Below are 12,439 nucleotides of genomic sequence, written 5' to 3'. Positions count from 1 at the left end.
CTTAGGTTTGGAGCGTTTCCTTCGTGTGTTTGTGTTCCTTCTCCTTTCCTTCTGTCATGTAGGCACGCTCTCAGCATGGTGGTGTGGGGTTCTGTTCACTGCCCATTTGTGTTCTGTAGGGTGTTGAGAGTCAAAGAGTAAATGCTGATCAGCAGCTCTATCTACAGATAACTCTGCACTGATATGAGCTGCCTACCAACTGTATAGATAATTATCTCGGTGAAAGCTTTTCTATACCAATGTTTAGGCTCCTTATGAACATGTTTACAAAGTTCTTTGGATTCATTCAACAAGGCTAAAATGATGCACCAACATTAAAAACTTTAACAGGTGCATAGTGTTCTGAAAATGAATGTAATGCAAACCGGTGAAGCAACACATTTAATCTGACCAAAAGTTCCTTCATCCAAGCCATTTATTAGAAATTCTTAAAAAATGAACTCTTTAACTTTTTTGGAGCTCAGGCGTCCGGCCATTGATTGGAGATGTTCTCAATAATTCAAATAATAGCATTGGAAAAGAGCATGCAATTCATCAGTCATGTCATTTTAGTGTTAGGCCCTGCAGGCATGCCAGCTAAATCATCCTATGACATTATGGATGGGGTCATTTGTAACTGTGTCATGCTATGATTCCTACTTTGTTACAATGGATCCTTCTGACCTCAATGTGATTCAGAGAGTAAAGAGAGTTTTGCTCCTTATAATGAACCAAATGTTTTCTCATAAGAGCAACCAAAGAAAGTTTGTACAGTATCGTTGGGTTGTAATTATGTAAGGACAGGTCAGAAGAAAGATGCTATCCTGTTACTATATGGGGAACATAGGATGGAGTGATTTTACACCCTGTATTAGGGGCTAAAAGTAAAAACTTCAATTCATCTGTTTTTTTTTTTTTGTTGTTGTTGTTGTTAATGTTAATATATGATCATGTCAGCTTAAATAAAACAATAAAGTTTAAGTGCTGTAGTATGGGGTCATACAAGGGGAACAAGCTGCAGCTAGGAGGCTAAAAATTAGCATTCATTTGTGGTGTTTTCTAAATGTAATAAAGTGTTAGTTTCTAAGCCATGTTATGCACTTCTGCATTAAAGGGATTGTGCATTTCATTACAAACTAATATCACACAATATGTATAAAGTCCCACAAAAACAATGGAAGGATAAAACATTTGTATCCATGTGTTTCCTATGGATTTATGCATACTGCAATAACAGAGCATCTCTAAAAATAGTTCTAATCTTTAGATCTGGTGTTTTGAGTCTGCATGATTGGTTCCTTTTTTTAAAGCACGATCGCTAGAAATGTTTGGCAGTGACAAATGACATTGCAGTTGCACCATTAATCTCACTTTCATTCAGTTAATAATTAATAGTGTGTTTCATAATGACCAGTTCATTTTCTAAAAGTAATACACTCTTCCTCTGATAAATTCTGTATTATAAAGTTTGTATGTAATTATCAGCTTTTAATTCTTTCTACTTACATTTTTACACAACATTATTGTACAGATATCTGTGTGTTAAAACATTCATGCACACTTTGATGAAGTTTAAGTTGTCCTCTTTTCCAGTTTGATCCAGATGCCCTTCTCTGGTCGAAGGATGAGCTCTCCCACTGGCCGCAAATCTTCACGTTTCTGACAGGCCTCGACACTGAAGTTACGCAATATGGACGACAAAATCACCTTTTCCTCCATGAGTGCAAAACGCTGACCTGGTGATCGTTACACACACAGAACACACACAATGATGACACACAGAATTTAACAGCCTCATCCTGACGTTAGTGTAAATATGGAGATGGAGTAGAGTGAGTCTCTCTATGTTCTTTCTATTCTTTTTTACCTATACAGTTGCGAAGTCCGGCAGAGAAGGGGATGTACGCATAAGGAGGTCGTCCCTCTGAATTCTCAGGGAGAAAACGTTCAGGTCTGAATTCCTCAGGTTCAGGGAAGTATCGTGGGTCTCGGTGGAGAGCGTAGGTGATGATAATGGCGTTGGCACCTTTGGAAACTTTGAAACCATCTGCAAGTAAAAGCATAACTTATTTAAGAAAAGAGTGTTTATCATGTATTATTAAATACACAGCTTTAGTTTAGGCTAATAGAAATCCTCACACTCCAAGAGTTAAAAACAAAATGTGTGGTTTAGAATTTGGGATCTATTTGTCATAGTTTGGTCACCACATCCAGTGGTTATAACAGTAATCACCACATTATTTGCTAAGGTCTAAAAAAATATTGCATCAACACAACAAAGTCCAATGGGCAGAAATTTATGGCGTGTGATCAAACAGCCTGTCTGACTGTTTGACCGCTGGTGCCCTTTTAAACTTGTTTTTAGCTACGCCATCACATTCCCAGACTTTATCTGTTATCTTGTTGTGTATGGTGCCATGTACAGTGGACAGAACTATAAAAATTAAGACCTCAGTTATATTAAACCTGAACTCTCCTTTAATATGACGTTTACATCTGTTTGCATAATTTGTCATCACTAAAAAATGAATGTTTCATTCAGGTGTCCCCACTTATCTGTAACTCACTAATGTAGCAGTCTTCACAGATGCTGCGGGCGAAGAAAGGCACAGAGGGAAACAGTCGCAGGGCCTCCTTGATCACACACTCCAGGTACTTGAGCTTCTTCAGGTCCTCTGTGTTAACCGGGCGGTCCGACGTACCTTCGCACATTAACCAGGAAACACTCTTAGACTCTTAGAGGTCTACTTCTACAGTATATGTTTGATATGTTCTAAACCGGCATCACTTTCTACAGTAGCAGTGTATTAATAGTTTACTGTTGAACTGAAGAGGCACACCTGTGTTATTTTTCTAGATAAGATATTTATAGTACACAGGTTCAACAGTTAAGAGTCTCTACTGCAATGTAAAGTCATAGAAAGATGAAATCCTGCCTATGGACCATGAATAAACAACTTCTAACATCATTGATGTACTGTATTAGATAACTAGGTGTGTAATTTTACATTGGACTCATTGGTGGGAGGACATGATAAATACATTCTTCTATGCTTAAATATAAGGAAAGATACTGGGCAAACGTAGCATCTGCTATCATTGCACGGCCATATATTATAGCGTATATCACCAAAACATACAGAGTTCCTCCACATAGCAGCAGAAATACATGACATTGCTTCTCCTGATTGTATTTTAGCAAGGATTCTCCCAGTTATTATACTTTACTGTGCTTTTAACTTTGCTACGCTCCCCTTGACTCGGAGAATAAATGAGTCTGAACATAGATGATTCACAAGGCCTTCAGGCAGAGAATAAATTATGTGAGAAGGTGTGGAGCGATGGGGAGGATGTTACTGTTACCGAACACCTCCTGAAGCTCTTGTTGAACTTTGCTGTGTGCCTCGGGGTGGGAGCCCAGCAGATGTAAGGCCCAGTTCATAGAGGCTGCTGTGGTATCATGGCCCTGCAAAATAAAGGTGAGTAAATGCAGAAAATGACTCATTTTAATCGTTTAAAGCTCCATTAGAAGATTTCAACACTGTCATATTGTCACCTTCCAACGTTATTATGGTAGAAATGTTAGCAAACAATGTCCTATTTTTAGTTGTATTTCTAACCACTGCACAAAGTTAAGTTTGATATTCTCTCTCCTGTTCATTTTATTTTGGGATCCATTAACTCCTGAGGGAATTATGTTGCTTTAAGGCTGCTAATGCTCCACTGTGTTCCCTGGCTAATCATTAACTATGTCTGCCATTTGGTGCTTGTTTGTCTAAAATATGAATTAAAGCAGCTTGAAATGTGTGGTGCTGCACTGTGAGACTTAGTGAACAACTAACCCTGAACATAAAGGTGTCCACTTCTTCCTGAATATCCTCATGGCTCATCCTGTTTCCATCCTCATATGTGGTCTTCAGGAGCATGTCCAGAAACGCTCGTCTCTTCCTCGTGCCCTTGTCAGAGTCGCTGTCTGACTCAGTAGAGGAAATGCTCTCCGCTCTTTCGTGTATAACCTGAGAAGACACGCAGATGGAGGCAGAATGAGGTCTTCGGTTGCTTTGACTGATGAGTTCAGCATTGCAGTAACCACTAATTCCATTACTCACCTTGTATGTAAAGGAATGGAGGATCTTCAGTGTCTTGTCATGATCCCGGCCCTCGCCGAAGTAGTTGTACACAAAGTCAGGCCAAAACCAAGGTGTCCTCTGTCTGCGGCTGACGATGTCACTCATTCTGCGGACAGAAAAGCAAAGTAAGAGACAACAAATGTGAAATAAACTTTCTAAGATGATCTTTAACCACTGCCTGTAGAAAAAAAATTAAATAACTTACTTGTACACACTTCTAACATATTCTGAATCAGAATTACTCTGGGCGTAAATTTTCTTTCCCATTGCAGTTTCTGGAAAGACATTGTTTAAACAAGACTGTGTTCAACATAGTGTCCAGTGATTGAATCTACTAGCCAATATAAGTGCATGTGCTTACCACAGATAATGTCCAAGGCACAGAGGGTGATGTGACTGAAGCAGTTAAATGGACCCTTCCCGGCCTTCTTCTCCAACTTCCCCACTAGAATCTCTGCCTGCTCATTCATCACTTCCAAGAAGTCTGTCAGGATGGAAAAGTGGAAGGTGGGAGTCAACATCTTTCGCCGCTGACGCCACTTACGCCCAGTGCTGAAAAAAGAAGGAAAACAAATCAAAAGGGAGTTCTATACACACAAGCAAGAATGAAACTTTACTTTAGCCCAATTTAGTCATTTTCTAGTTTACTGGGAAACAAGTTTTTCCCTTTGACTTTGAGGCAACTTTGTGGTCTCACGATAACGTACATAGAAAACAAATTTACATGAAATTTACAGATATTCGTGATCAAACAAGAGTAAATTTGGTTTTTGATTACCTTACCCTCAGCTTCACCACTGAGCCAATATTATACTAAAATGAACAGAACTTCACCAAACATATATCATATTCCCCAGTGTTTTCTCACTGTGATAATCATCAGTTGTTTCTGCTTGATTGGATGGATTGATGTTGAGAAGTTGCACATCGTAGCTTTAAGAGCTGATGACACAAGATTCCCTGTTGACGAGCCAGTGACGTCTTGACCGTTTCCCACCTGCAGGTTATACATGTATAAATGGAGAGAGAGAGAGTTTCATGTGCAGTACATACCTGGTGAGGAGACCAGTCCCAAGCCAAGGGTGGAGGAATTTGTATGCATATGCTTTTTCCATGTGGACAGGGTTTGTGAGAACTTTCTATAAAAGGCACAAACATGTCTGTGACTGTGCTGTAGTGTACTCAGTTGATTTATTTATATGGCTGTGTACTGTATTTACTGTATAGTTACAAGTGTAGTGGGCCAACAGCAGTGTGCAAAAGTGATATAACCATGTTGTGATGAAAGGACTAACAGGGCTGAGGTCAATTCGAGTTGTCTGGCTGAATTCAGCTTCAGTGCTGCAGTTTTCCTGTGCAAACACTGCAGTTGCTTAAATATCACTGAATAAAAATCAAACATACTCGACAAAGCATTCACCTACACAAAGGTGTGTGCACAAAGCTAGACCTACACCTGCTGCATTACCTGATGTTGTAAAGAGGGGAGTTTCTAATCAACCTACCTCAACAGTTTCAGGGTGAAACAGAACCACAAATGGGATCATTCCAACCCAGAGTTTAAGCAGCGGTAAATCACGAAACACAACGGTGTACTCCTGAATTTGACTAAAGAAATCTGAAACCAAGAGTAAAAGAAAAAAACTTTAATGTGAGTCTTTTTAAAATTGTGCATTACATGAGTTCCCATGTGCCTCATGCTCTTATGCTTATAAGTCAGCCTACGCAGCCTCAACATGTTGATTGCTTTCTTACCTCCTGCATTGGTTTTGAACTGGAGTGCATTTCCAATGAACGGGTATGTTCCTGGCACCTCCGGAATGGGCTTCATCTCATACCATTTGTGCAGGTAACTGGCGAGCAGCTTGTAGGTGATGTAGGTCAGAGTAGCAATGAAGATGCTGACTCCAAATAAAGCTATGGTGTAAGTGCCGAGTAGAACTTCCATCTTGTTTCTGCAGGGTCTGTCACCAGTTTATGTGTGGGTTTAAGTGGTAGCACCAGGCTGTGCCTTGATTATAAAGAGGTTGTGACGTGTGCTCTACTTTTCTCCTCCTCTGCTGTCAATCACTGACAACTCACTGTGTCAAGGGGTTCCACTGCACTTTTGTCATTTATTGCCCTGAGACAGTACCATATTGTACGTAGTGTCCTCTGCTAGTGTCATATGCTTTAGATCACAACAGTATATACATAACACGACACATGAGGGTTGCATAAACATTAATAGTGAAATGTGAACCGAGCTGTAAATATTGGTATCATATATAAATATATTATATAATGAAGATGTTAATTATTTACCATGTCGTCTGCCTCTGACCAAGGTCTTCATCTGACTTATTCTCCCCCAGTCTGGTTCAAATAACAATCTTTTTATGTCATGTCCAACCTAATGGTTAATAAATAACAGCCTTATCTCCGCACTGGTTATATTTTATGACAGAGAATTTTGGTCTTGATTTCAAGAAGCTCGATTTTAATAACATGAGTCAATATAGTAGGGTATGTGTTTATTTTTTCTAAATAACATTTACTGTTATTGTTTTTACAATGTTTAGAATTATTATTATATTTTAATCATAGTATGAGTAACATGTGTTAAATGTTATCAACCCTAACCTTTTATGGTCTTTTTGTGGCCATGGGTGGTGCCACACTAACTTTGCCATCAAATAAAAGGACATAGCTACCATAAGCATATTTAGGTCATCGAGATTTTTATTTATTTATTTATTTTCCATATTTGTGACACTGAACTTATTCAGACCTTAAAACTGATTTTTTAGATTATACAAAGATGGACCAAGCAACTACAAAATGCAGTTTTTGAATGCTGATTTTATTTCATAAGGGAAAACTGCTGTCCAAACCTGCCTCCCTGCCCTTGCTGAATCATGAATGAACTGTGAACTGTAACCACATTTTTTGGAAAGCTGAATTACATTTTAAGAAATAACTTAAATAGAAGCTGTCTGACAAAGTGCAGCGTGCTAAAAAAAAACAACAAAAGAATTTAAGAACAGAATCAAAGTAAATGATATGTATCAGTCCAGAAAACCATTTCTGAGGCTTTGAGACTCCAGTGAACCATGATGAGAAAAAAACTTGGAGCAGTGGTGAACCTTCCCAGGATATGCAAATATTTCTTCAAATCTGAAAACCTTTAGAGTGACAACATCATAAATTAACTCTGAACAGGAAATATGTTTTAAGAAGAATATGTATATGTAAGAATATGTTTTAGACTGCTCACAGAAAAAGTGCTCGTGGTATAATTGCAGAATTTTAAGAGGTCAACTACCGAACACATGCATCTTGACTTTAACCCTGTCAACAATCACACTACTAATGTTTAGTGGCAGAATATTGGAACATAAAAATACTGTAGTTTCTTACTACAACCACTAGATGTCAGAATGACACAATATGTGCCTGCCTGAAATAAACAACATCACTTGTGCTGTTTGACTATGTTTTCCTAGTATTGGTAACTATAGTAGTAAAATAACTATACAGACTAAAAAGACTTATGATGTCACTTTATTTATCCTCAAAGGGGATTTTCCCAGCTATATTATCACAAACACTTTAGGAGATAGCATAAACAAAAGAAAAAAATACCTACTGTACAATAGGTTTTCATGGTTTATCCTTCTAATTTAAACATTATCCCTAGAACATAATGTTTTTGTCCTTCAGAAACATTAAACGACAAATAACCAAAATACAGAAACACCAAAGGGCCATAATACACACTATACAATAACAGAATATTCACACAGAGGGCAACAATTTACCTACCCAACAGTTTATTATTACAGTATCATACAAATCACACCACCTGTTATTATGAGTGAAAAACAGTCATTCCTGCAATCGATTAGTCATGCCAAGGGCTATGAGGAGTTTCTGGTGAAAGGCGGGCACCCTCTCCCTCTGGACAGGCCAATCCAGAATGCAACATGGGCGCAGCATGCCCCTGCGGAGGAGGAGTGCACTAGATAACTTGTAGTCGTGAACATCATCCAGGAAAATCAGAACCACTGAATCCCTGTTGGCTTCAATGACCTGGTGATAAGCATGATGGGCTTTAAATCTGGACGGGAAAAGACAAAGGGTAGGAGGGCAGGGAGACAACGGAGTGTTCAATCCACCAAATACTGAACAAGCAGGAGCAAACATACAGTATTAAGTTCAAAATAGCATGTCTGATTTACTTGAACTTGTATAAAGAGTAAAAATGTTCAGTATATCGAGGAGTGTATGTTTATTTTACCGTCTGCAGCAGGGATCGTTGAGAAGACTTTCAGTGACAACAAACAAGATTTTCCTTGATTTTCTCATGTTGTCAACGATGGATTGAAGATACGGCGTGCCAATGACTGAATCTCGATCCTGTAAGCAAAACTTGCAATTATCGTTCTCTAAAGGCTCCAGCCTTCTCTCCACCCAGCGGGCATCTTGCTCTGCATGTATGACATAAGCATCATACTCAAATTCTCTACCCTCTTCAACTTTGGCATCACTAAAGCCTAAGGTGCGATTGATCAGTATGGTCCAGTAAAACTCGATCCTCCAGCCGTGGAAGCGCACAAGAAGAGCAGTTACCATTAACATTATGACAACTGTGCTGCTCAAAATGTAAAGAGCCTGAAATGGGGTCATGTCTTTGCAAGAAAGGGTGTCAAAGTCAGCGATGGAGCGGTTAAAGTAAGCTAGTGGAGTGTTGCACCTATACTGGTCCCTGAGAGCTGGCACGCTGGTCATTTTTGTGTTGTTTAGCCATGTCACAAACCACAGGATGCTCTCACATGTGCAGTCAAATGGATTTTTGTCCATAACAAGCAGGCTGAGGTTGCTCAGAGGAGTTTTGAACACTTCAGGTCTTACAGTTGTGATCAGGTTCTTCTGTAAACGGAAAATCTGCAGTGAGGTAAGATCATCAAAAATGGAGTCCTTTAAATTGTTTAGAAGATTTTCACCAAGGCTTAGTTCACTGAGGTTACTTAAACCTCTCAGAGCATCTATTGGGATCTCATCCAGCCCATTACTATCCAACTCTAAGGTCGTCAAGCTCTGTGCCCCTTTGAGAAACAAAACGGGCCCACCTAGGTTGGCGCTCTTCCACAAACGAGCTAAGTTGTTGTGCTGAAGCTTCAGCACCTTCAGGTTCACAAGACCCTCCAACATGTTCTCTCTGATGTTAGCAATGTTATTGTTGCTGAGATCCAGGACGGTGAGCTTGGACAGGGGTCTGAATGGAGAGGGATCCAGGTTCAAGGCTGTGGATCTAAGACTTTTTCCCAACGTTAGAACCCTAAGATTTGGCACATAAACAAACGACGTGGAGCTCAGGTTGACTGTCTGCTGGTTGTTAGCCATGTGAATCTCTTGAACTTGACCCAGGCCTTCAAACTCTCTGCCAGTGAGGGTTTGTTTGATGTGATTGTTATCTAGCAGAAGAGTGGTGAGGTTTTTAAAAACAGAAAAGCTCCCAGGATTAATCTGGGATATCGCTGTACCTGCCAGGTTCAGTTTTATGAGCGGTGACTCAGCAAGTGACACCAAGGTCTTACTGGTGATGTTTCTGAGCACAGTGTAACTACTCCAGCTCATATCAAGTTCTTTAAGACTTGTCAGGCCTGTAAAGGTGTGTTCAGTGAGGTTTCGAACTGCAGTATTCTGTAAAATCAAACTCTCCAGGCTGCTTAATGGCTGGAAAGAGAAATCGTTAATAATCTGGGTGGAGGATGTATGACTCTTCACCAAAGCTCTGGTCAGCTGGAGTTTTTTCAAACCTTTGAGCCCCTCGAATGTCTCTTTTGTCAGGTGCTTGATATTGTTGTGAGCCAAAACTAGAGTCTGAAGTCTGGACAGCCATTGAAACGAGCCTCCTTCAATTTTACCCAGTCCATTATAAGACAGATCCAGAAAGGTTAAGTTGGTTTTGTGAAGCCCTGTGAAGGTTGTGTTTGTAACTGTGACCAGCTTCATCTTCCGAAGAGACAAGGCATCAATGGACGTCCCTGCCAGCTCTGAGCAGAGTTTAGAAATAGCCAGTGTGCCCATATTGCTCATATCCATGATTAAAGTGCGTAGGCCTGAAATGGGCTTAAAGCAACCAGGATCCAACTGCAATAAAACAAAACAAATATATCATGCAGTGAAACAGAAAAGGGAAACAAAACAAGACAACTGAAACCACGGCACTGCAGCAGATTGGCTCGTTACAGTTTTGACAGCTCAATTTCAGTTCCCATTTTCAGGCAGGTTTCTTACTGTTTTCAGCGACACCGATGACAGGTTGAGGACTTGTAGGAAGGACGAACGGTTAAGGAAAGAAAAGTCATCTTTCTTCAGAGCAGTGATTTCATTGAATGCCAGGTTGAGGGTCACCAGGCTGGGCAGCTGGGGCTGAGAGCCGAGCCTGGGTGACGGCAGTTTGTTTGCAGAAACGTCAAGAAACTTTAGGTTCTGTGAATCAAGAAAGGAGAATAAAAACACAAATACTGCTAATGCAATGCAAAACAAATCAACCTCCAACCGTGATGATGTACTTTAGTGTATTGTTTATAATGTGCAATGATGCTGTTAATCTATTTATCTCTCAGGCTGTTAGTGAACCAGCAGGATACAGTGTGTACCTGTAGAACAGAGAAGGGCTCTCCGTGTAGCTTTAGCCTATTACTGGCCAAATTCAACAGTGTTAAGTTGGTGCAATGGTTGAGATCCTCCTTCTTTAGAAAATGGACTTCGTTGTGCTGCATGTTCAGCGTCTGCAGAAAAGGTAGTGTCTGGCACAAACTATCCTCCAGCTTGGTGATACTGTTGAAGCTGACATCAAGGTGGATGAGGCGTGGGTACGGTTTTAGCGATAAAGCTGCAATCCCAATCAACCTGTTATGAGACATGTCCAGACTGGTGATGTTCCTGGGAAGGTCTGGAGGGACGGCTCTGAGGCTCAGGTGGCTGCAGTCAGCTCTGCCATCTTGCACTTGACAGGAGGTTTTCTTCTGGGAGGCCACACAATGTCTCGTCATAAAAGAACATATGATGATGACCCATGTCAGGAGAAGAGACCGATGGACACACATTGCTTCAAAAACCTTAAAAAAAAGAGTAATACAATCTGAATAAGCCATATTTAGGAGATGCTGAATATTTACATCCTGGCAAAAAAAAAAGCTAATAAGAGTCCATTAGTCACCATTTGTTGGTTTGAAAAATGCATCACCAGCAAGCTACAACTGTCTGTCTGCTGTTTGGTTTCATAACGTGGGTTAATCTGAGCCTCGTATCTAAAAACTGCCAAGAAACAACGTGGGTGAATCAAAACATAAGGTGATAACGAAACAATGATAATTCTCTGTGGGTTTATCTCTATTAGTCAAAGTTTTAATAACTAATAAGTATAGATAATGTACTTAAAGTGAGGGAAAGGTGTTTTATTTGTACCAATACAACACATGTCTACAGAAATATGTTACAAAAACATGACGCTGTCCTTGGATTAGCAGGTTACATGGAGATAGACAACATTTGCCATCATTTAGGATAGAGAATCTGCTGGTTAGGGGTCTCTCTTTAAATATTTTTACCACAGTGCCACGCTGTCATTTCACACCCTCCAACACTGGCTCATACTGAGAATAGAATAATGCTGCTTACCAAACGATGCCTTTGCATATTAGGTATCTGTTGCATAATATGACTTCACCAAACTCTGTATTCTTCAGAAGTGCACACATGGGTCTTAGAGAAAGCTTGAAATCAGACACTGCAGCAACAAGGCAAGAGAATAAGGAAATGGTAGCTCCGGTTTCACTTCCACACTTTTGACTGGATCGATGGCAACATGAAGTGTTTTATGCTGGATGTTAATCAGAAGAAGTACAAGTTTGAATGAAATTCCCACTACATCCTAAGAATTAGAGAGGCGTCAATCAGATGTAGTAATAGATGTTATTATGTGGTTATGCTCTGTTGATCCCTGTTGAACGTGAATAAACTTCGGTAAGAGTTTGGTGAGGCGTGGCGTTCAGGTGATCCTCGGTCATTAAAAGGCGCAGGCACCACTTGGCCCTAAGACTGGTGTGAAGGTGGTTTTTCAACAGGCAATCAGCTGAAACATCTCTGGAAAACAGATGCACCGATCTGTGTCTGATGTTTGCTAGTCGGGAAATAGTATATCATATCAGATAATATGCGTTATTGAGATATGATAGTAATATTTTCATTGAAATATTATTCCTAAATATGCAGAGTACTGAGTATCTCTCAGGGAGATGTGTTGCTGCACATTTTAGAGCAGATTCTGAGGAAATATG

General features: G+C 40.0%; 2 protein-coding genes across 2 annotated transcripts; both read right to left on the bottom strand.

The window, feature by feature from the left end:
* Positions 1 to 407: 407 nt before the first annotated feature.
* LOC113162644 (cytochrome P450 4V2) lies at positions 408 to 6,450 on the bottom strand. Its single transcript, XM_026360897.1, has 11 exons — positions 5,865 to 6,450; positions 5,615 to 5,727; positions 5,163 to 5,248; positions 4,471 to 4,661; positions 4,315 to 4,384; positions 4,089 to 4,215; positions 3,822 to 3,995; positions 3,343 to 3,445; positions 2,547 to 2,681; positions 1,847 to 2,026; positions 408 to 1,715 (listed from the first exon to the last, which is right to left on the bottom strand). The coding sequence occupies exons 1-11, from the start codon at positions 6,055 to 6,057 to the stop codon at positions 1,552 to 1,554; spliced, it is 1,536 nt and encodes a 511-aa protein (XP_026216682.1). The 5' UTR covers positions 6,058 to 6,450; the 3' UTR covers positions 408 to 1,551.
* Positions 6,451 to 7,636: 1,186 nt separating this feature from the next.
* On the bottom strand, positions 7,637 to 12,141 carry tlr3 (toll-like receptor 3). Its single transcript, XM_026360771.1, has 5 exons — positions 11,781 to 12,141; positions 10,757 to 11,218; positions 10,392 to 10,586; positions 8,389 to 10,244; positions 7,637 to 8,208 (listed from the first exon to the last, which is right to left on the bottom strand). The coding sequence occupies exons 1-5, from the start codon at positions 11,814 to 11,816 to the stop codon at positions 7,977 to 7,979; spliced, it is 2,781 nt and encodes a 926-aa protein (XP_026216556.1). The 5' UTR covers positions 11,817 to 12,141; the 3' UTR covers positions 7,637 to 7,976.
* Positions 12,142 to 12,439: the final 298 nt, after the last annotated feature.

This window comes from Anabas testudineus, chromosome 1 (genome assembly GCF_900324465.2).
Source record: "Anabas testudineus chromosome 1, fAnaTes1.2, whole genome shotgun sequence".
Taxonomy (NCBI): Eukaryota; Metazoa; Chordata; class Actinopteri; order Anabantiformes; family Anabantidae; genus Anabas; species Anabas testudineus.
The sequence above is the reverse complement of the archived record's forward strand: the minus strand, read 5'-3'. Positions and strand labels throughout refer to the sequence as shown.